The sequence below is a fragment of the Psammomys obesus genome, unplaced genomic scaffold, assembly GCF_907164565.1.
Source record: "Psammomys obesus unplaced genomic scaffold, mPsaObe1.curated_primary_1811, whole genome shotgun sequence".
Classification (NCBI taxonomy): domain Eukaryota; kingdom Metazoa; phylum Chordata; class Mammalia; order Rodentia; family Muridae; genus Psammomys; species Psammomys obesus.
This window is the reverse complement of record NW_026596131.1, coordinates 13,404,537-13,427,730: the sequence shown is the minus strand read 5'-3', so window position 1 is coordinate 13,427,730 and position 23,194 is coordinate 13,404,537. Positions and strand designations below refer to the sequence as shown.

At 54.0% G+C, this 23,194-nt stretch overlaps 2 protein-coding genes across 2 annotated transcripts in view; both read left to right on the top strand.

Annotated features, from left to right (window-relative positions):
- Positions 1–967: 967 nt before the first annotated feature.
- Positions 968–23,194, top strand: part of Timp2 (TIMP metallopeptidase inhibitor 2) — a 45,495-nt gene continuing 23,268 nt past the window's right edge. The window contains exon 1 of the mRNA XM_055592257.1: positions 968–1,466. Coding sequence (XP_055448232.1) covers positions 1,337–1,466 — 130 coding nt within the window. The 5' untranslated portion in view covers positions 968–1,336. The remainder of the gene's footprint in view (positions 1,467–23,194) is intronic.
- Positions 21,189–22,784, top strand: Cep295nl (CEP295 N-terminal like). The gene has a single exon (XM_055592256.1). It carries the CDS (start codon positions 21,189–21,191, stop codon positions 22,782–22,784), a length of 1,596 nt encoding a protein of 531 aa, XP_055448231.1.

Sequence of the window (23,194 nt, the reverse complement as noted above, 5' to 3'; positions counted from 1 at the left end):
TGGGTGCTGGGAATCAGACTCTGGTCCTTTGCAAGAACAGCAAGGGCTGGCAAGTGCTGAGCCATCTCCCCAGCTCCCTTTATCCCTGTCTCCCTCTTGCTCTTCTTGTTCTCATCCTCCTCCTTCCCCAGCCCCCGGGGTTTGAGATATGGTCTCATGTAGTCTAGCTAGCCAGTAGTTCAGTTCAGCCCAAGAAGACCTCATGTCAGTCCTCTCTCAGCCTCTCAGTGTTGGCATGGCAGGTATGTGCCATTACACCTGGCTGCCATTACTCTTTGTTTCATTTTCCTCAATTTTTGTCTATCTTGATGGCCAACATCTGAGGACAAAAGTTCTCTGGCCACCCATCACCATGGCTCTCTTTCACCTCACCTTTTAGCTCCCTGGTCTTCCCTAGAACACAAAAGTGCTTTGGCAGAAGTCTATGAGCAAAGGGTAGGCATTCTGAACAAAGATGGCCCCTAGGCCCACTCCTTGCTCCTTTTGCTGCTCTAAAATATGACCAGTTTTATCCTCTTTTGTCCATCATAACTAACCCCAACCTCTGTTTAACAACTAGCAGCGGGGCGGGGTGGGAAGGGAGAAGGATTAATATTCTACGGCCTCTAAGCGCTCCACCCTCCCCCATGGGGAGTGACACTAGCTTCAGAGGGGGCTTGGGATTTACCCAGTGCAAAGAGACATGAAGACCTTGGAGCCAAGCTGGAAGAAAAAGTTGGGCCGGAGGTCGTGGGGGTGGGGGACGGCCTGGTGGCCTTCAGGGACAAGGCCTGAGTTCCACGCAGAGTCAGGGCCTATCAGGCATAACACACAGCACAGCTGGCCATCTGGGGGAGCAGAGCTGCGTGGGTGCGGCCCCAGCGCGCAGTCAGGTACGCAGCGCGCGCGTGGCCTTGCGGCGCAGCGTGCCAGGTGGTGCGGGAAGCCCGCAGCCGTGCCAGGCTGGGCACAACAAAAGCCGGGGTTCTGGGGAGGGCTGGGCTGCGCGGGCGACGCGGGAGGAGGGCTGCTGGGAGCGCCCGGCCTGCACTGGCCGCCAGCCACCGAGAGGAGGAGCAGAGGATCCTCGGAGCGCAATAAAACGGCGGCTCGGCCCGAGCCCGCAGCAAACACAGCCATAGAAGGCAGCGGAGGAGCCGAGCCGGGCTGCGCTCGCTCGCCGCCCCCAAGCCTCTTTCTTCTCCGCCGGGTGCACTGCCCCGCGCCCTCCCCTCGCCGCTTCCCCCCTTGACAAAGAGGACAGAAAGTTTGCGCGGGGGAGCGGGCCAGGTGAGGAGGGGCGTGCCCGGCCCCCCAGCCCGCGCCACAGCAGCCGGACACAGGCCCCCAGCGCGCCATGGGCGCCGCGGCCCGCAGCCTTCGGCTGGCGCTCGGCCTCCTGCTGCTGACCACGCTGCTGCGCCCGGCCGACGCCTGCAGCTGCTCCCCGGTGCACCCTCAACAGGCGTTTTGCAATGCAGACGTAGGTAAGCGGCTGTACCCGGGTCCGCGCGGCTGCCTGGGGCTCCCTCTGGCACCCTGCAGCTGAGCGCCCCAGAGCACTTTCTCCCGCCCCTGTACCCCTTCCCCACGCTTCTCTCTTTTCTTTCCCTCTCTGAGCTGAGGGAGGCTTGGCGACCTCAAAATTCCACCGAAATTCCGCAGCAGCTCCGGCCCCAGGAAAGGGAGCCAGGGAACGCTTGGGTGTTGGCAGGCGGCCTCCCTGGGATGCCAGCACTGGGGGCGGGGGAGTGGGGGACACGCGGGGTGCGGTGGCCAAAGGACTGGGAACCCCGGGAAGAAACTTCCACAGGTGAGGTAGTTGGCTGAGTGGCGAGGGCTTCTCTGCAGCCATTTGGGAGTGTTTGCCTTAAGCAGGGCGGAATGGAAGCCCCCTACGCAGATCCCGTGAGCTCAGAGGGACAGAGGAAGGCAGCTAGAGTCCACTTCCCTGCTGTGCGTGCCCAGGAAGGCCCCACCAACAGAGCCAGGAGGGGTTCAGGAGCCTGAGTGTCTGCTGCTGTTGACTTTTTTTTTTTTTTCCAGAATGAACACACACACACACACACACACACACACACGGCTACTTGCTGACCATGGGGCCACAGGGCTGTGTGGCTGCTTAGATTGCCCAGCATATGTGCTGCCCTCAGGACTCCTTAACCCAAACGATGGGCACTAGTGAGCCAGGTAAGGGGAACGTATAGAGTTACACGGCCCTGGAAAAGCCGGTAGAAGAGGGAGACTCCCCTCCGAGTTGACCTCCGAAGGCCTCTCCCGAATGGGCAAACTCAGTTATCCAGCAGGTGAGACTCTGGTTCCCAGCTCACCTTCCCAGTCGGTCGTCATCTGGCTTTTCTCTCTCATCTATCTCTGTACCCTGTGCCCATTGCCCCCACAGACCGAAGCCACAGTTGCTCAGTTTCTTCAGGTGTCAGAAGTGCCTTCTTGATGCCCTTTCCTGTGGCTCTTTGCCCCACCCTAGTTGGCTCTTTGGAGGGTTTTTAGCCGTGAGGCTGCCCAACCCGGCCCACCTGGACATAGGGTATGGTGAGGGCTTGTGGAGGAGTTTGTGAACACAATCTGATTTGGGGGAAATGAGATCTTTTGTCTAATGCCGCTTTGTGACAGTCAGCAAGACTTGGGGTGGAGGAAGTGGCCCCTTCAGATGAGGGCATCCTTTGGGAGTACAGGCACCCCTAAGGGCCCTTTGCGGAGAGGCCGTGCTTCTGACCAGCAAGTTTGGGGGAACTCAGAGAAAAAGCAGCATGGAGGACTCGGGTCCTGGTTTCCAGGGGTCGGTGGGAAAGAGCTGGCTTGAGATGCGCACACTGTTAGCTGTGAGTTGGAGGATGCTTAGAAAGACTCTTCTGTCTTTGTAAAGGCAGCACCAGGCTGGGCGCTGCACTGGCCTGGCCTGGATCAGAGGTGGGGCCTCTGGGCGCTTGTCAGTGCCTACAGGCCCCTTTCGGCCTAGATTCCCCGGTACTGGCGGCTGAAGCATCTAAATCACCATGGAGCCAAGACTTTGAATTCCTCTCAGCACAGGGGCCCTACCCCACAGCGGAGCTGTGACTTCTGTGGCTGCCGTGGCAGATGACCACCAATGGGTGCACCAAAGCAGCAGAACTGACTGTCTCATGGTCCAGGCCTTCAGAAGCCTGAAATCCAGAAGCTGGCTTGCTTTTTGGGGGTCTGAGAGAGGGACTAGCCCAGGCCCCCGCCCAGTTTGGAGGGGGGCACTCCTGTACTCTTTAGTGCTCTACACACAGCTATGCCCAAGCCCCCTCTTAGAAGGACGCCAGCCATTGGATTCGGTCTCTGCTCGAACTCACTTTGCCCTCCTTACATCATCAGAGACTTCCAAACAGGGTTTCAGTCACCCAGGTTCTGGGTGACCGTGAATTTGGGGGAGCGCTGTTGGACTCAGCACAGCAGGGTGTTCTATCTTAGTTCCACTCACCCCTCCTGGGATTGACCAACTTGACTAAAAAGTGGCCGACACCACTGGATAGGGACTGTGATGAAGCCACCAGGTCTGCCCCAGAGTCCTGTTCTCCTGGAAGTGGTACCAATTTGTGGCTTGCTCAGTGGGGCGTCCTGGTCTGGCCAGGATCAGAACTGTCCATTGCCGTCTCTTAGGTTTCCAGGCAGATCGGGAAGGCCTGGGCCAGACTTGGATAGCTGTAGTTTTCAAAGATTTTGTGCACCCAGAACATGACTCAGGAGGCTATACATCTGGGGTTAGTGAAGTCTGGCTTTCCCTGTGGCTACTGCCAACAGGCAGCTTTATTGACTAGCTTAGCCTCTGCCCAGGAGTGGATTTCTGGGAGAGATCTGGAGCCACCGTGGGCCAAGAGAATGTGACCTCCGGATGGAAGAGATAGGAGATGGCCTGGCCCACTCTTGGAAGGCCCAGGTCTCTGCGTTTTCGGGTCAGGACAAGCAGGAAACACGTCTGCATCCTAGCGCTGCTCAGGCATGCTGCTGGTCTGATTCTCTCACCTAATGGAGTCTTTCACCGCCTACTGTAAGCCTCGGGCAGCACCCCATGTGAAAGCTGGAGTGACCGAATCCTACTTGGCAGGCCCTAGCTTCTTTGATTGCTATCTGGCACCAAGGGTGTTTGGGAGTAGAGAGAGAAAAAAAAAAATACACCTTCTCTGCCCAGAAAGTGAGGTCTGAAGCCACAGTCAAGACCCAAAGGGCCAGGTACTAGGTCCCAGGGTGAGCAAGGTGAGGACATACTGGCTTTCAGTGGGGCCTGTTTGTATTTGTGTGTGTGGTGATGGAGACCAGAGAGGTAGGAGTGTCCACTCGAGAGAACACGCAGCACACACACAGTAATTAATCTGTGTTTGTTGACCAGTACGGAAAGAGAAGCAAGGCACTAGCAAGGCACTAGTAGGCCCTGAGAGCTTTGCAGGGCTTCGGTGGATGGTGGCTCTCTGAAGAAACCAATGGCAGCAGGTGCAGGAAAATCAAACACCAGGGCAGGTCATGGCAGAGGTGGGTTTAAAGGTAGATGTTCAAGGTTAGTTGGCACACGCAGACCCTTGCCAGCTGCCCCCGGATTGCCAGCGGGAGGCGTAAAGGAAGTCAGACTTTGTGCGGTTCATGAAAATGATTAACCCAAGTGATAAGCTTGCCAAATTCAAGGGGTGAGCGTGTAGCAACTTGGAATGGGTTTGCAAGTTACAAAGGTAAAGATTCTGGCGGCCACTGAGGAGGGGGCTGTAGGAACCCTTTGACTAGTGTCCCAGATGGATGTCTGCTGCTGGAATCTCAGTCGTTGGCAGCTACCAGGGCTGGAGCTACAGAGGAATGAATAGTGCCAATTTATAGTGCCAATAGAGCAGGGAGGTGTGGACTCTCCCACATCACATGCTGAGCTCAGCGCCAGCCTGGGACCTGCCCAGGCCTCTGACATTCCTATATCCTGGTGGGCTGGTCAGTTTCCCGGCACTGGGCTTCTTCCACCTCACCTCCTGGTCCCCAGGAGGCTCTGAGCAAGAGCTGGAGCCTGGGTCTGGCAGGAGACCGTGATACCTAATGCCTAAGACCGTGGGTGGGTGGACTACTTGCATCAGAACGTACCTGAGAGATGTGTTTCAGGCCCCCAGGAGTCTCGGGATGAGGGGAAAACAGCAAAAGAAGAAACGAAGGGAAGGATAAAGATCCAGGCAGGGCTCATGTAGGGGTCTTTCCCAGGCCCCCTCTGGGCTCTGAGGCTTGTACTGCACTTCCCTGTGCCCCTGGTGCACACACACATGCTACTGGCATGCGCACACACAAGCTTCCTGTGGCTTCGATGCTATCTCTCCAGAGGGAGGAAGCAAAATGTGGAAGCTAGGCAATGTGGAGGGCACAGCCCTCGAAGGAATGCCCCAGGCGTGGCTAAGTGCTCGCTGGATGCTGTCAAGAGTGAGCATCTTTGGTTGGTGGGCCGGATGGACGTGAGAGAGGTGCACGGTGGCTGAGGAAGGTGGCTGAGGAAGGTGGCCCAGGTGCCGCTGCAGACTGGCATCAAGCCCCATCACTCTGGGTGGTCACGTGGTCACATGGTGCATCCCGTCGCACAGTGGACGCACAGCAAGCCCCTGAGGACACTCAGGCTGTAGGTCAGTGGCCCGGATTGTGAACACCTGGAGCCTTGACACCTGGGTGTGGTCAGTGGGATTTTAAGGCTGCCCAGGCAGTTCTGCTGCTGTTCTGCCTGAGCTGGTGTGGGGCTGTGGGTTCCGTGGGACAATGTGACAACAGCAGAGGGTACGGACGGTGTGATGAGCCAATGATTAATGGCTTCCTCCCTGATGGGAGTGCTTGCCCAGGGTCTTGGTTTGGTTGCCGGGTCTGCATGTGAACAGGGGAGCCTGTGAGTGTCTGCAGGTGTGGCAGAGGGGAACCCAGCAGGTGAGATACCGAAGATGCAGAGAGGAGAGGCGGTCAAAGGATAGGGAAGAAGATAGGCTTCTAGACTGAGCATGGCCACGATGCTCAGGGTGTCAGGAGAGCCTGTGGTGTAGAGCCGGCACCTGCAGTCCTAAACCTCCTAGACTCACTCGACTGAACACCCCACTCCCCAAGTCTAAGCTGGCTGGACTCCATACAGCCTGCTGTCCCCGTCTGAAGTCTCTGTGGTTGCTCACGTGTTCAGGAGGAGGGGGAGAGTCTGAGAACTCCCGCACAATGAGCTGCTCCCTGGTGGGCTGTGTCAGATGAGTATCTTAAAGCTGTGGAGTCCCTGATGAGGCAGATTGGGGAAATTCTCTGCTATGTAAATTGAGGGGTAGCTTTTACAAAGAGGGGGTCTGAGTATGTGAATGCCTTTGGGAAGGAGCCCACCCTTGGTCAGCTGCAGCTGCTTTTCTGCCTAAAGCTCCGGTTTGGAGCGATGAACCTCTGCCCAGTGTGTGGAGGCCTTGCTGTGGCTGTGTGGCTTAGACACCTGTGGCCCCGGTGCGGCCTAGACACGTGTGGCCCTGCCCCCATGTGGCTATGTGGCTTAGGCACCCATGGTCCTCCGCCGAGTGACTATGTGGCTTAGCCGCCTGTGGACCCTGTGTGGCTGTGACTTGGACACCTGCTTCTCTTGTGGTTTATTCTTCTAAGCATGTACAATTGAGGAGTTGCATTTGGATTGCTGACTGTACAAAGTTCTGTGACAGGTGCTCCAGAGAATTTTAAAAGGATGAGTCAGCCCCAGCACCTGTCTTGAGGGAAGTAAAGGCTGGAATATAGCTCCTGGGCGATCTTGCTCTTTGCAGCACGGCCCTGACAGGGGTCTGTTGGATGGAGGGATGATAACAGGCTCTAGGAGATCCTGTGGTGTGGATCTTAGCAGGCCAGATAACCTACAGGGTTGCAGAGAAAGAAGAGCCTGGGGTGATTGCGGTTGAGGCTTACCCTGTGTAGAGCTGCAGGGCCTGGGCTGCAGGTGGAACCCAGGAGGCTTTAGACACTGGAGGAGGATGGGAGCAGTTCCTAGGCAGGAGCCCTGTGAGGACACTCTATCGACCAGGGGCCAGTGCCAGCACCTAAACCAGGGTTAACTAGGGAGAAGGGCCTTGCAGCCCACACTCTGGAGTAGGTGGGCAGGTGTGTCCTAGCCTGGCCATCTAGTCAGGCGGGACAGGGCTTTGTGAGTTCTGTTGGGCTGTGGGCCTGGGTGGGGAAGTGCCCAGTCAGCTCTTTAGCAGACTGTGGAAAATGTAGGGGGAAGGGGCCTGTGGAAAGAACAGGAAATGGGGGAGGAGCCAGTATGGGTGGGGCGCCTGCATTTACAGGGAAATGTGGCCAGAGGCTGGCTCTGCCCAGAGTGATGGCCAGAGACCAGCGCAATGACCTTGGCTTGAGTCCCCACCTCCCGTCCCATCTCAGAAACGGAGACAGTAACTCACTCTTGTCCCTCTCAGATTGTGGGCGAAGGAGGAAGGACAGAAGCAGTGGCTCAGGAGCAGAGCCTACTGGTGGTGGTGGCCAGGCCATTAGCTTCTTCTGTGCCCAGCTGGACTTGCCTCTCAGTCCTCATTAACCCTTGGCCAACACCGAGGCTCAATTGCAGGTATCACATATTGGGGGTGTGGGGAGGAGAGAGAGGGACCAGATGTCCTGCTGCCTCCAGAGGGGAACAGCTGCGGTCCTGGGAGGTGGGCCAGGTGACCTCTGAAGGGAAGACAGGGTGACAGTGACAATGATGGCAGCTGTTGGGAAGCATCAGGTGCTGCAGGACCCATACTCTCACTTCCTGCTCTTCGCCGCCTCATTCTCTTTGTCACCCCCATTCTGCATAGGACAAAATTCAAGGCCCAGGGCTGGCAAAATGGCTCAGTGATAAAGGCTCCTGCCACACTAGCCTGGCAAGCCGAGTTCAAGCCCCGGGATCCATATAAAAGTAGAAGGAGTAAACAAACTGCAGAGTTGTCCTCTGACCTCTGCTTGTGTGCCCACATGCAGTCACACGCACGCACACACATTCACACACACACACACACACACACACACACACACACACACAGTGATAATAAAGATTTTAAAAAAGCAAAAAGCAAACCAGGGTGATAAAGGACCCCGCCTCATAGCCCTGCAGGTAGGAAGGAGGCCTTTGAACAAGAGTGTTTCTAGGTTGGTGCCCAGTTCGTACACACATTGACCTGGAGCAGTCCCTGGGAAGCATGGGATCCAGGAGTGCCCTGAAGGAGGGATGGAGTGCCGAGCAGCAGCCGCCTCTGTGAGGTTCGCCTGCCCGTCTGTTGGCAGAGATGAATGTGGACACAGTTGTTACAGTGAAACAGTCGGCTGCTGTTTGCTGTGCAGCAGATTCCTGCCTGTCCAGAAGGAGTCTGGAGTGGGTCAGTTCTGCCAGCCCCGGTGCAGCCCGTGTACTAAGCATAGTCACTCCCAATTCTTGCCCAGTGTGGGACATGGCCTTAACGTGCACATGCTCAGGAGCCGCTTTAGCAACAGTGGACACTCAGATGAGGGAGCCAAAGAGTACTGCGAAGGGAGGGCGGAGAAGATAGAATACAGGAAACTGGGCTTGGGCGTCTCGTACAAGCTGTGTCTTACTCCAAGCCAGTTTATTACAGCATCTATTTGTGGGTGTGTGGGAGAATGGGACAGAGTCGGCAGAAAGCTATCATGCAGCGAGACACAGCAGATCAAACAATGTTGCACAAGGGGAACACAGGACATCAGACACAAGCACACAGTGGCCTTGGAACAGTGAATCCAGTCTCAGGCGGGAAGAGTTGGGTTCTTAGGGTCTGAAGCACAGCTCCTCCAGGGCCCTGGCCACAGGCCCTTACTGGCTCTGTCAAACACAGTCCTGGTTTCAGGCTGGGAACTATGTTCCTTCTCCCTGCAGCAGGGCTACAGGGAATGCCTTGGATCAGCCACCACCAAACATGAATCCACCATCAGCTGGTTTCTACCCTTGTTTTCATAAGCAGCCACTGGCTTGGAAAACTTGCTAACAATCTCCTGGCTTGTTTGTTTTTTTGTTTTTTCTAGACAGGGTTTCTCTGGGTAGCCTTGGCTGTCCTGGATTCGCTTTGTAGACAAAGCTGGCCTCGAACTCACAGAGATCCATCTGTCTCTGCCACCGTGAATGCTGGGATTACAGGCGTGCACCACCTCACCCTGGTGGCTTTTTGTGTGTGCCTGTGCGTGTGTGTGCATGTGTGTGGTGTATACATGCACTACAGTCAGAAGAGACCTTTCAAGAGGTTCATCTTTCCTCCTTCCATCGTGTGGGGTTTTAGGCATTGCCTTGGGGCTAGTGTATTTTATCTCTGAAAAGGGCTCTGCTTGTTGGCATTATTCATTATTGAGGCCTGACTCATGCTCTGTACAGATCACTCCACTAAAGCGAAAGATTCGTGGGAGCTGAGGTGATGGCTCAGGGACAGAGAGAGCATACTGTTGTTCCATGGGATCTGAGTTTGTTCACAGCGTCCAAGTCAGGTGACTCACAACTGACTTGCTCCAGGGGATCCTCTGTCCTCTTCTGGCCTCTGTGGGCACTGCACTTACCCGCAGTACACAGACATACATGTTTAAAGCATGTGACTTTAGTGGCTCTCAAGACCCTTCCAAGATGACCTGTCTAGTTCACAGCACCCAGAGCACCCAGAGGGCCCTCCTCGGAGGCTTACCGGGCAGCCTTTTCCCAGAGGAACTGGCCCTTCCCTGTATTTCCAGGAACACCGCACATAATCACGCGTGTAACGCATCTCAGTGGCGTGCCTTGGCCCCACACAGGGCAGCTGACATCCTGATATTTCCCTGGCCTCTTTCACGGCTGACAAAATCACTCCCATTGCTGGGCAGATGGCCCATTGTAAATAAAGTTTTATTGAGCCTGGGCTCCGGCTGTGGCTATATAATGCTTCCGCAGTGGAGGGTTGGCTGAGGATGGCGGAGGCTGTGAGGACCCTCACAGCCTGAGTCCCTCAGTGGCCCATCCTTTGCAGAAAAGTCTTTTCTGTCCTTGGCAGCGACGCGGATGTAGCTTTCTGGTTTGGGTTTGGTATGGTAGTTTCATCCGGTTACCTGCTCTGTAATTTCTAGAAGCAAGCAGGATGACTTGAGAAAGGAAGCCCGTGGGCTGTTTTCCAAGCTGACCCTGAAACTGCAGTAAGTCCCCCAGAATCCTCCTGGGGCAGTGGTGGGCATGTGCATCTTGCCAAGTCTGGTTCCTTGTGCAGATTTCCCTGTGGGATAGAGCGCTGGAGGCCTTCTTAGTGTGTCTTCAGGGTGAGCATGTGATTGAGACATTTTGTGCCTTTCCGGCCTGTGGTTGCAGGCTTTCCCGGTGCCCTGTTGGAGTTCACATACCTTCTGGAGGTGCAGCAGAGCTGACTGTGGCAGAAGCAGCCTCTGCCAGGCACCTGATTATAACAGAGACCTGGTTAGGACACTGGCCCGCTGGTTCTTAGCCAGGGAAGAGGGAGAGGTGTCTGGAGAGAAGGCCCAGCCTTCCATGTGCTGACTGAGACCTACCGTGTCCCTCTTGGGCTGTTTCCTCTTCTCTAGCAACAGGCAGAAGGCTGTCTAACAGACTCCAGTAGTAGAGTAGAGAAGGTGTTGCTGGGTAAAGTTCTGGAAGACGGGGTTATGATGTCCTGAGGGTCCCCACGGGTGCCAGTATTGCTGTCTCCATTCTAGACATCTGAACTCCAGGAGCACTTGTGGCTCTGCCCAGGGGCTGTAGGAACAAAGGCTCGGGGTGCCAGGAGAAGCTATCCCCCACCGTGCTGGGATGGAAGCACACAGTGTACCTCTCTCCTTCAGGGACACCTGAACCCAGCCTGGCTTCTCTCTGTCCCACCCTCGGGAGATGGAGCAGAGAGGTCTGTGACTTGTCCAAGTTCACCAGCACAGGGGCAGTGCCAGAAGTGAGACCCCAACAGGAGCAGCTTCCCAGCTGCTGAATACAAGGGTGCTGTTTTGGGGTGGGAGGAGGCTGGGTGTCCTTGTGGAGGCTTGGCGACAAAGATGTTTTGTCTCAACGTACGCCTTCTGGAGTCTCCCATGGGAGTGCTGGCAGAAGCACTCAGGATTACAAAAATAAGCCCGTATCCAGGAATTTTTTTTTTTCCGAGAGAATTGGTAACAGTCACCATTGAGCATTTGGTCACAAGTTTATTCGGTATTGCTACCGGGGGGGGGGGGGGATGCTAGAAGCACCTCCTTATGCAGTACCTGGGGCCATAAGTGAGTGCCCTGTCAGGTGCCCTGCAGGTATGACATCAGTTGCGTGGTGCTGGGATGAACTCAGGACCAGGATCCTACACCATGGCAGGCTAACACTGAGCATCCTTTCCACAGCTCGGTGTGGATATTTTAAATTAAAATGTAAAAGTGAGGACATATAGGAAATCAGGCTCCTGTTGGCAAGTGCATTTTTTTTTCCTAAAATGGACTTGAATTATACTTTTGTTTTTAAGTTAGTACTTGTCATGATTACCTAATAACACAGAGCCACCAACCTTGTACCCTCTAGACTTGGCTGGTCTCGGCCAGTGTGGCCTGTATTGTTTAGTACAGTGGATGTTTGGGTTTCTGTTTGTTTGTTTGTTTGTTTGTTTCATTATTGTTGTTTGAGACAGGGTCTCATGTAGCCCAGGGTAGCCTTGAACTATCCTGACTCCTGCCTCTATTTCCTGAATGCTGGGATTACAGGCATAGTGCTACCACACCCAGCTTGGCAGTGTGGATTAATTTTGTATGTGTGCATGTTTACGTGGGGGCACGTGTGTGTGCCAGTGTGCATATGTATAGAAGCCAGAGATCAATCTATAGTATCATTCCTTCGAAGCCATACAGGTTGTTTTGTTTTGTTTTTTCTTTGGGACAGTGTCTCTCACTGGGCTGAGCCTTATTGAATAGGCTAAACTAGCTGGCCACAGAGTCTCAGTGATCCCCAGCGTCCATCTTCCCAGCGCTGGGATTACAAGAGCTCTCCACTGTGCTTAGCTGCACCTCCTCTTTGTGTGTGTGTGTCTGTTTCTGCATACATGCATATGTACCTGTGCCTGTGGGAGCTAGCCACCTTATTTTTAGAGCTAGGTCTCTTGCTGGGACCTGGGCCTCATTGGTTAGTCCAGGCTGGCTAGTCAGTGACCCTCATGGGGTCTACTCCATGTCTGGACTTCCTCAGCACAGGGATTACAAACATGTGCCCCACCCCACCTCCACAGTTTCCAAAGCTTTTTACATGTTGCTCAAGATCAAATTTAGGCCCTCATGCTGACCCCACACCAGGCTGACCCTGCAAGCACTTTGTCAAATTGAGCCATCATCTCTCCAGCCTGCTGATAGGATTAATACAGAGCTTGAGACTCTAGGAACAGTTGAGGTGGTGTCAGGAGAGCCAAGGTGTGGCAGGGCTGGGGGTGGCCACATCACCTCCATTCCAGGACAGACTCAGAGAGACAGTGATGGAAACTGGAAGCAGTTAGCAGTTCGGGGCAGGCTGAAAGTACGACCTGCCAAAGGGCCAGTGTATCCTAGACACCTCTGTCCAGGAACTTTTCTCTGGTTGAAGGGCTGATGTAAGTAAGACCAGGAGGAAGGAGAAAGAGACACAAAGGTCAGTCCTGGCTGTATTTGCACCCAAGCAGAGAAAGAATGTGTACATTTTCTGGGTTCTCAAGCTTAGGCATAGTGGCTCAAGAAGTCTGATTCAAAGATGACCATGTCCAGAAACAGCTCCAGATTAGCCAGCTTGCCGAGTCCCTCAGCTCAGTTACGTTGACAAAGAAAATAAACCATCATGAGTATGAGAAAAGGGACCAGAATGATGAAGGAAGATTTGGTAGAGAAACTTTCTCCTGTAGTAACTCATATATGCTGGCCCAAGTCTGGACAGTGGCCTCTCCCAAAACTCACCCAACCCAGCCAAAGCCCTTGGCTCCAGGCTCAGCTCTCCTGATCCTGTGTTCTCCCGCACCTCGGCCTGTTCTGCAGCCCATTTTTCCTCATTGGGAGAAACTTCATAATCAAGTTGCTCTGACTCTTAAAAAAGGCAGCTTCCCTAAACTAAACCTCTCAGTGGTCTTATTGTAAAATGACCCTAGAAGCAGGGTCAGGCATGGCTGGATCTGGGTTCTAGGCAAGCTTAGGAGTGGCAGAGGGGTAGGAGCTAGGATTTGTTCTTCTGCCTCAATCAGATTCCGAGCAGTGTTGGGAAGAGGCCCGTACCCTCGGCCTGGTCCAGCCAGCTGCTGCCTCTGCAGGAGAAGGGGAGAGCAGCGTCTATCAGGGATGTCCTTTTAATGTTCTGACAGCTGGGGCAGAGAGCACTGCCTGAGGAGGTCATAATGCTGCCAGGCGGGGCCGGGAGGATGTCCTCCGCACACTGGCTGTGACCTAAGGCTTCCTCATTTCATGGCCTCTGCTTATCAACACCTCTTCAAACAGGCACATTCAAGACGCTCAAGGCCGTGGGCCCCGTCACTTGAAACAAACTGCTTTTCTCACCTTCACGGCCCTACTGCTTTTCTCACCTGGAAGTTTGTCCTCTGACTGGCTGGTCTCTGTCCTTGACCTCACGCCTGAGGTGATGTCACAGCACAACAGCTCTGCTGTTCCCGTGACAACGGCCTCTCATAGTTAACCAGCCAGGGCAGACAGGACTGCTGGCAGAAGTGGGAGGATTCCAGCTCACCTGGGTCAGTGGTCCCTGAGGCCCCACGTGGACCACCTTAGGACAAAATTGTGGTGTCTGGCCCTTCTCCTCTGGGAGGGTTTTTTTTTGTGCCCCTGGTTTGGGGGGGACATGTGTCTGGGCCACGTGTTCTGATACAGATTTAAAAGTCCATCTTATAAAGAAGGTGGGGGTCGAGGAGACTATAGCTGCTTTAGGAGGTTTGTGTATGGGGGGTCATTAACAGAACAAGAGAAGCAGCTGGGCGCCCCTGACTGGGCTAGGAACTTGGAAAGCAGGTGATGAGCAGCACCCCTATATTTAGTAAGGCACCAGTTGGATCAGCTGCAAGTGCCCCTCCTGGTTGGTGGAAGCCGGGATCCTGAGGTCAGAGGTCAGCTTGCTACAGGGTCTGTCTTGGGAAATCCAAGCTTGTTCCTCATCCTCTCAGCTGGCTGCCCTGCTTTCTTTCTTTTTTTTTTTTTTTTTTTTTTTTTTTTTTTTGCCCTGCTTTCTTAACTTGGTAGAGCCCACCCCGCCCAGGGGGAGCATGGGAAGATGGCCAAATGTTAGTAAGGAGCCCCACCCCCAGGATCTGGGTGAAAACTGCGTGCGTGCGCGCACCATAGAGAATGGTTTTTAGAAGCTAGAACTCAGAGAAATGGGGTTAAAACCTTTCTGATGTTTATTTCACCTGGGCATGGCTTGGATGCCTCCAGTGATGGGTGTCTCACTACCCGCCCGATGATTTCGAGACAGCCCTGTACAAAGTCCTTCCTTTCACCAGGCCAACCTTTGCCTCCCTGTAATGTGTCCTCGCTAGCCTGGCCCAGTCATCTGGAGACACACACAGTAAGTACAACCCTCACGCACCCCATGACTTGCCTCACATTGGGGTGGTCCTCACAGTATGGGAGAGGCTGCCGGCACCCCCTTCACAGATGAGGGACTGAGGTACCACGGTTCAGCACCTTTCTCTGGGTGCACATCATGCCACCTGCACTCCTCCAGCCCTCCAGACACCGAGGGCTTTTGTCATTGTCCTTCTCAGGGCATTGCTGGCATCCCTTCTCCCTGTCCTCTTTCCTCCTTTCCCAAAACCCCCTGGGAAGAAAGTCTTTACATGTCTGGCCAGCTCTCCTCAGCTCCTGTCCGTTTCCCACTATCCAGTGTATTCCTAACCATTTCGACGCTTAAATTGTGCTTTTCTTCCTCCCCTGCCCCCTGAGACAGGGTTTCTCTGTGTAGTCCTGGCCGTCCTGGAACTCACTCTGTAGACCAGGCTGGCTTCCAATTCAGAGATACTGCTGCCTCTGCCTTTGGAGTGCTGGGACTAAAGAGGTGAGCCACCGGTCGTGGCTCTCAGTATGCTTTTGATTTGTTTGCTGGGTTTTGTGTATGCCACATCAAGTTTCTTCCTCCCTTGCTTTCTACCATATATTTTGAGACAGGGCCTCTCACTAAGAGCTCTTTGGAGACACTGGCTGGCCAGTGAGCTCCAGGAATCCACCAGTCCCTGCCTTCCTACACTGGGATCACAGGCATGAGCTGCTGGGCTCAGCGATTTTACATGGGCGCTGGAGGTCTGTTTCCAGGTCCTCATGTTTACATAGCAAGAGCTTTACTGACTGAGCCATCTCCTCAGCCCATCAGTATGCCTTTAAAACGATTATCTTGTGACCTTGTCACATGGCTATCCGCAGACCCACGTCTGCCCATCAGCTTTTGGACCCTGACTATTGCCTTTACTGTAGATGTTGGCTGAGCTCCCTTTGAGCCGGGTGCCATTCTCACTGACGTGGGCCATCTTACCTGCTGCTGGGGCAAACTGGCTGTGGAGACAGGGAGCAGTGGCCCTATCGCTGCAATGTCCCTCTTTTCCTGTGGGCCCAGGCTGTCCAGGCCATCCACCACAGGGTTCAATCCTTCTCTGACTACAGATAGAAATTAAACTGGTGCTTTGGGTGGCCATGTGGCTCCCAGCCACAGGCCGTGCTTTGGTCTCCCAAACCTCCATGTTCTCGATTGCTAGATTTGGTGAGATTTGTATGTGCTCCTGTTCATTTTGCCTGGGAATCCAAGCTGTTGAAAAGTCTTGTGATCTAAGGACCACCAGCCGCAGGCTGGCCTATGGTGAAGCCCAGTTTCAAAAAAGCCACACAAGAGTGGTCCAAGCCGGAGCCTTGCAGCTGATTATCTGTCTTCCTTTGAGTTATCAGTACCCTGTGAGTGTTGTGTTTTGGGATGAGTAAGCTTGGAGTCAGATGGCACCGGCCAGGCCCACCAGCCCCTGTGCTCCAGTTTGCTCTTATGTTGGATTCAGTTGTTGCACAGACACTCCTGTGGTGCCAGGCCACAGAAGTTTAGGTGGACAGGTCGCTGTCACAGGGGGACAGTTCCAGCCAGTTGGGAGAATGCAGGCAGCTATGCAGAGTTGACTGACATTTGGGAGTCAGTTTAAGAAAACCTTGTTCTGTGTACCTTAACAGCCCTTGGGGTCCCCTGTATTGTCCCAAAGAACCAAAAAGAAAACACAGAGCATTGCCAGGTAAAGGGTGAACTGTGTGTGCCGTGTGCCAGGCACTCTCGTGAGATAGTGTCAGAGTGCTTGCATAAGAGTGCAAGGCTGAGCTGCATAGAAGGGCTCCCTCCGGTTGAGGTCATTAATCCATAACTGACTGTGTGTGCTTCAAAGACAGTGCTGGTGTCTGAGTCCTGAGTGTGCAAGCCATTGAAGAGCCACTGTTGTGGAGTGTCCCAGGGAGGGGCGGGGCAGGAGTCTGCAGATACAGATGGAGAACACACATGGGCACAGTTAAGGCTCTGGGCAGCAGTGGGCACTGGGGCAGGAGCCGGCAGGAGCTGACAGGCAGCATGGCCTGACCCTGCTGCCATCCCACAGGCTGAGATTGGACCTCCCTAGCGTGGAGCCCTGGAATTTGCTAGTGTTTCAGGGGTGTGTTGCTGCTGTCTGCGGATGGTATTGGAGAATGGCTGTCGAGGACAGCGGTGGGGGTTGGAGGTTGCCTCGAGGAGGCTGCAGCAGAGAGGTGCGGGGGTGGGAGATGGGGAGCCTGTAAGCAATCCTACAGGCTCAGCTGCTGTTGGGGGGAAGGAGAGAGAGCTACGTGTTGAGAGAGAGCAGGTGGAACATCTGGTGAACCCAGAGGCCCAACTGTGGCCTGGGTAAATACCCAGAATGCACGCTGGCTGGACTCAGGCCTCAGCGGCAACCAGAAGACAGGCACAGCCCAGACCACAGCTGATACGCCTCCTGGAAGTAGCTTCCAGCTCTGACCCCCTGTCTGCAGGTCAGGAAGCTAGATGAGGGTCTGCCTGCTGAGATTTGAGACCTTGGCACTTGCTGGGTCGGGCTGGATGGCCTTAGACAAGTTACTTCTCTGCTCTGCGTCATGGTGCACCTCCAGACAGACGAGGGAATGTGTGTGAAGCCTGGGAGTGACAGGATGTCCACCTGCTCTGTGGCCAGCCTGGCTTTGTGGTTATCTTTGCTGAGTCCACCCAGCTAGCCCCACTTGGCTCTGTCTTCACAACTACCACCTGGCTAGGGCTAAGCGTCTGTATAAGAGCACATGCTTCCGGGGTGCCCCTGGTATCCCTAGAGGTTGTAGCATTCACTGGTGCTGACCTGTGTCTGGGGAGGGCAGTGGCATCTGCTGTGCTCATTGTCTAGTGAATGTTCAGGTCACAGTGATGGTCGACCACGGTGGGTTTATCCCTATGGCCACCATGTACCTGGCAGCAGGGCATGTGGCAGCAAGGTCACAACAGACCCCAGCAAGTAGAGGGTCTGGTGGCCACCGTCTAGCTGTGTGACTGTCTTCATAGACAGACCTGGGCATCTACGTGAGGTGGACACCAGGATGACATTCTGCCCTAGTGAGGCAGAACCCACACAGGTCAGCTGCCGGACCCCATAGCCTGCTTCTTGGACCTGGCTGGCGTGAGCCCATTTTCTGGTTCCTTGTGTGCTGTGGATCCTGATTTCACTGGGGCAGGCACTAGACATTTCCTCTACCCAAATGCTCAAAGGCACAGGGATGTCCTTTGAGGTGGGGGTGGGGCTGAGGGTCTTCCTGTTTGGCTCAGGTGTGTGTACTACTAGTGGCTGTGGATGACATTTGGTGTCATGCTGGTGAGGACATCATGTGAGCAGGCGCCTCTCCTCAGCAATCTTGGGCTCAGCGAGGATCCTCCCCAAGTCAGAGTGAAACCCTGTGGTCACAAGATAGAATGGGGGAGGGGCACAGGAAAAAGGAGAAAGACACTGAAGACATGGCTAGGACTCGCCGTGGGGACACGTGTTCCTAAACTGTGGTGTTAGCTATAATTTCCCCAACTTTAGCCCAAAGATTTCTCCATGAGGATGAGAGTTACTGCCTGAGACGAGGACACTTCTGGGTGACAGAGATGCGGCAGGTCTCAGCGATTGTCACCTGTGAGAAAGGATGGGAGCCACCGGCTTCAGGCTCAGGAAAGACTTTACAACTTTGGAGGGATTGGTATTATCAGAGAGACAGCCACAATAACACATCTGTAGCAACAGCCCTGTGGCTATTCCCCGTGTGGGTAAGCTCAGCCCTCAGTGTGAGAGGTGTGAGAGGCACGTTCACACGCAGCTGCCCTGGGGTCTGAATCACTCTTCCCTCTCTGAACTTCCATTTGTCCTGGCTACAGACATATCTGTGGTCATTCCCAGTCACTCAGCAAGTCTATGGCCAGACAGAGCACCTTGCCCTGTTTCTCACGCCCGCCATCAGGGTGCAGAGTTTGTGTCCCTGCCTCCTCCTGATCACAGCCATTCTTGAGCGTGTGAGGCAGTCACGCTGCAGCTCCAGCCTGCCTTTCTCTGGTGAACATGGCCCTCGGCCATCTTCTCATGTGCTGTCTTAGCCATGCGTCTGTCTTCTTTGGTGAACTGTGTCTTTTTCTTTAAAAAAATATTTGCAATTATGTTGTAGTTGGGATGGAAGGGGTGGGAATGGGGATGGGGGAGGGGTGAGATGGGGGAATGAGTGTGTAGTTGATGGGTGTAGGGGCAGGGCCGTGGCATGTACACATGAGTGTGATGCCCATGGAGGCCATGGAGGCCAGAGGTGTCAGATCCCTTGGAACTAGAGTTACAGGCTACTGGGAGCCATCCCAGTGTGAGGGCTGGGAGGTGAACCCAGGTCCTCTGGAAGGTGCTATGCCACCTCTCTGGTTCTCTTTGTATCTTTTTAAAAAACATTGATTACATGATTTTTTGTGTGCATATCCTGGTCGAAACATGTGTAGGAGGGAGAGGACAGCTTCCAGCTGCTAGTCCCTCCCTCACAGGACCCTGGGGATTGAACTCAAGTCACCAGGCCTGCGCGGCTTTACCTGCTGAGCCGTCTGGCTGGCCTCTGTTCTTCAGCCAGTTTTACCGTCAGCTTGTCTTCTTGTGGAGCTGTGTAAGTGTTAAAGACTGGAGTCACTCACAGGATCTATTGTCTTGAATGTTTGGCATCTGCAGACGCTCAGAATTTCCTTCCGACGGCATTCGTCTGTCTGTTTCTCCTTTAGCTGTTTGGTTTTTCCTGTTACATCTAAGACATCTTCGCCTAATCAGGGCCGTGAGTATATATACAGGTTTCCTTCTAAACGCTAATAGTTTTAGACCTGACAATAGGTCTATAAAGGATCAACTGTGAGTTGATATTTTCTTTAATATGGTGTGAACGAGGGTCTGGGTCCTCCTCTTTGAGTGTGGGCACCCAACTGTCAGAGAACCATTTTGTTAAAAACAAAAAACCCAAGGGGTGGGGGAGAACAGGATTCTTTTCCATCCTGGATTGCCGTTCCTTTGAAAGAAAACCTCAGTTCCTGAGGTGAGAGGGTCCTGACTTCCTCTGGTGCTCTCCTTTTGGCCACCATGCTGGTTGGTAGGCTGGTGGGTGTAATAGCTGCTGCTGTTTTAAGAACATGGTTCTAATTGCCTGGTGTGGAGCAAGGAGCTCTCGCAAGGACATATGTGTCCACATCAGTGATGGTGTGACTAGCAGTGCCTGGTCAAAGGCCTTGTGGTCTACCCCGTCAGAGAGGGCCTGCTGACCTCTTTCTGGGTGTGTAATCTGGCTCCAGTGTCCCCTGGCCCCTTGCCTCAGCTTCCCCACCTGTGAGCCTTGGGTGGTAATAGCACTTTCCCTCAAAAAAAAAAAAAAAAAAATCTGTGCTGTAAGTGGCTGTACATGCCTACAAGCTCAGCCCTCTGGGGGTTGAGACAGGAAGATTCCAAGTTCCAGACCAACCTGGGCTACTTGGGCGAGCCCCAGCTCAAAAAAGGAAACCTGCATGATGGCTGCCTGGTGCACAGAGGAGCCTGAACTATGATGTTAGCAGTACGGGTCATGCTGAGCTGCTTTCTGGCCGCTGTGGCTGACACTGGCTTAAGCTGCTCAGCCTGCTTCTATTCGGACAGGAGGAAAGGGCAGTTGGGGGCTCTTCTTGCAGGCATGACTCTATCCCCTTGAGAAGCGCAGCTTCTCTAGAAAGGTCTGGGCAAAGCTCGGGCCCTTCTGGTGTCACAGAGATACCCAGCCCCCTGATAATATCAGTGGCAAGCTGAGCTTTGTGAGGTAGCATAATGCCTCCTCCTCTCTGTCTGGCGTGTATGAGATCTGTGAAGCAAGCACGCGTTCCCTCCCACACACCTGCCTGCTTATGTACCCTGTTCTTCTAGACAGGCACACAGACGTGTATGTGGCTGCATCTCTGTGTGGTTTTTTCTGATTTCATGTAGCAAGAATGCATGTATGTACATATCCCTTCATACGTACATACCCTCTTAGGCAGACACAGACACGCACCTCTTAGGTGCGTGACACAGATGTAACTCATAAGCACGCATCCGTATACGCAGGCCCCTGTGCACACCCTGCCTGCGGCTTCTTCTCCTGCCCCTTCATCCTTCACCTACAAGCAGCTCTGTCAGCACAGGCCAGGCTACCCCACTCTTGTTCCCACCTATCCTTCCCCTGGTTTGTTCTCAGCTGCTCCTTTGTGCACTGCCCCCCCCCCACCTGAGTCCTAACCTTGCCTCCTGGGGTGCAGGGTTCTCAGTCTCAGCCCTGCTGTCATTCTTGGTCTCGGGCCACCCTGTGCCTTTCTGGATGTTTAGTGGCATCCCTGGCTTGTCCCCAGCTGCAGATTGCAATGTAGCACCGCCTATGACGTGATGACAAAAATGGTCTCCAGACATTACCAGATGCCCTCTGCAGCCATACCCTGTGAAACACTCATACCAGGAGTCAGGGAGTGGGTGCCAGTGGGCAGAGGTGGGGGACAGATCTGGTGGTCGTGTTTTTGAGTGTATCCCACGCTGAGAGTCCCATGTACACTTGTCTCCAAGGCCTTGCCCACTTTTTCCTCCAGCTGTCCGGAGTGGCCCATGCCCTCCTGGCCTTGTAGGTTTGCCTTGAATCCCTCGCCTTTCTGTGGGTGCCCCAGGCCCTGCAGCTTCTGCTGCTGGCCACAGCCGCCTTTGCTTACAAGTGTGTCTGCAAAACTCACAGAAATGCAGAGAGACACGGAGCAAGCATCCCTGCCAAGTTCCTCTTCTGAGGAAGGCTTGGTTTTGAGGCAGAAGCCCACGACGATGCAAGTCCGGGGCAAGGGCGATGTCACCCTGCAGCAGTGGAAAGAGCAGCAGCTGCAACGCCTGGCTGAAGAGCTGAAGGCAGAGTGGCAGGGGGCCCGGCTGCACGAGGTCAGAGACATGGAGCGCCTCTACGTAGCCCATCTGTTGGATGAAGCAACAGGGAGGGCCCTGGGACACGACTTCAACTCGGACGAACTCTACCAGAGAAGAACGGCAAGACATATGAGGGCTAAGGAGAGAAGCAGAGCAGCCTTTAGAGGGGAGAAGGGCCGCAGAGAAGAGCACCCCAGGCACCACCACAAGTCTCGGAAAAAAGCAACGTGCTCACAGAGACGGGGTTCTACCAAAGCCCGGCGCCCAAACTCCAGTGAGAAGGGTAAAGGGAAGTGGGTATCTTCAAATAAGAGCAACCAGCCCTTGGGCCCTCGGGCCAGCAGAGCGGCAGACCTGGCAAAGCTTAACCCACTATTAAGTAGTGCTGAGGAAATTGAGTGCATGGAGGAAGTACAGAAGGAAATATCCCAGGAGGGGAGGCGGCTCATAGGAAGGGAAACATCACGCCTTACTCAGATCATAAACTACAACTCCAAGGACCGGTATCTGAGGGACAAAACACCTGACCTGGAAGAGCCCCTCAGCTCCACCTTCAAACAGGAGGCCACACCCCAGGTGTCTCAATGCAAATGCGGCGGTAAGAATCAGTGGCACAAAGAGATTGAGTCTGCCTTCGAAGAATTGTTTAACACAAACAGAAAGCTGAAGAAACAACTGAATTTACATCTTGTACAGAGGCTCAAGGCAAACTGGAATCCAGACGAACAACCGAGCTACTTAGATACTCAGGGTGAGAACAGCGACACCCTGAAAGAGGAGAGAGCAGTGGAGACAGAAACTGTTGATTCTGGGAGCCCAGTGGAGACGAAGGTCCATGAGACATGGTCCAAAAACAGTCTGAAAGAGTTGCTAAGTGAGGTCGAGTACCCCAGGTACCAACAAATGGCAAAGTACCCGTTAAAGAGTGAAAGCATCATGGTGCCTGTTCCCAAGGCAGAAACACCTGGTGAACAAGATGACTTGTTCTCAGGAAGCCCAGAGTTAGAACAGGAGCCGCCCAAGCCAGCCGAAGTGGAGGAGAAACCAGTGGACTCTGTAGCAAGCTGGATAGCTTTGAGGAGGAAGAAGGCAGAGCTGGAGCAGAGAAGGCAGAAGACACTGCTGGAGATGACAGAACACCCGGACATGAGCTTGGAGATCCACTACCAACCAGAGCTGGAGGAAGAACGCAGGGAGCGCCGGAGGATGCGCTTGGCCATCCTCAAGTCTTACTCCACTGGGGCCCAGCCCCCAGGCTCTAACCACAACATTTCCCTGGACAGCTGCCTTCTTGATGAGGAAAAACAGAACCAGATGATCCACGACCTTCAGCAGCACATTTTAGAGCAAAGCAATTTACACAAGCAGTTTTTGGAAAAAGCCAGGAAGCGCTTGCAGGAGTTTCAGAAAACATTTTAAAGGCAGACCCACCCGTGATAAATACATCCCTGAAGGCCGATTTGCCTGCACCATGCCTGTGTCTCCTAAGTCTGTTTGTTCACCTTCTCGGCAGACTCCTGCCTCAGAAGCAGCAGGATCCTTGTGGTCCTGAGAATGTGTCTAGCTGTGTTCTGCAGAAAGAGTCTGTTTTTATGGGCTGTGGGTACTCGTGGAAACCCCAGGTAAAATGGGCTCTTCAGAGGGTTTAGCCAAACACTGGGCTTTTAAGGGCATTCGGGGTCAGATAGGCACGGTTTCAAAAGATACGTCATTGGTTGCCTGGCCTCTAGCTGAGACAATGTCAGAGCCATTAGCTAAAACCTCTCTCCTTTAGGAGAACAAAAAAACAAACACAAAAGCAACAGTGTTTAACAGTATGTGCATTCTTA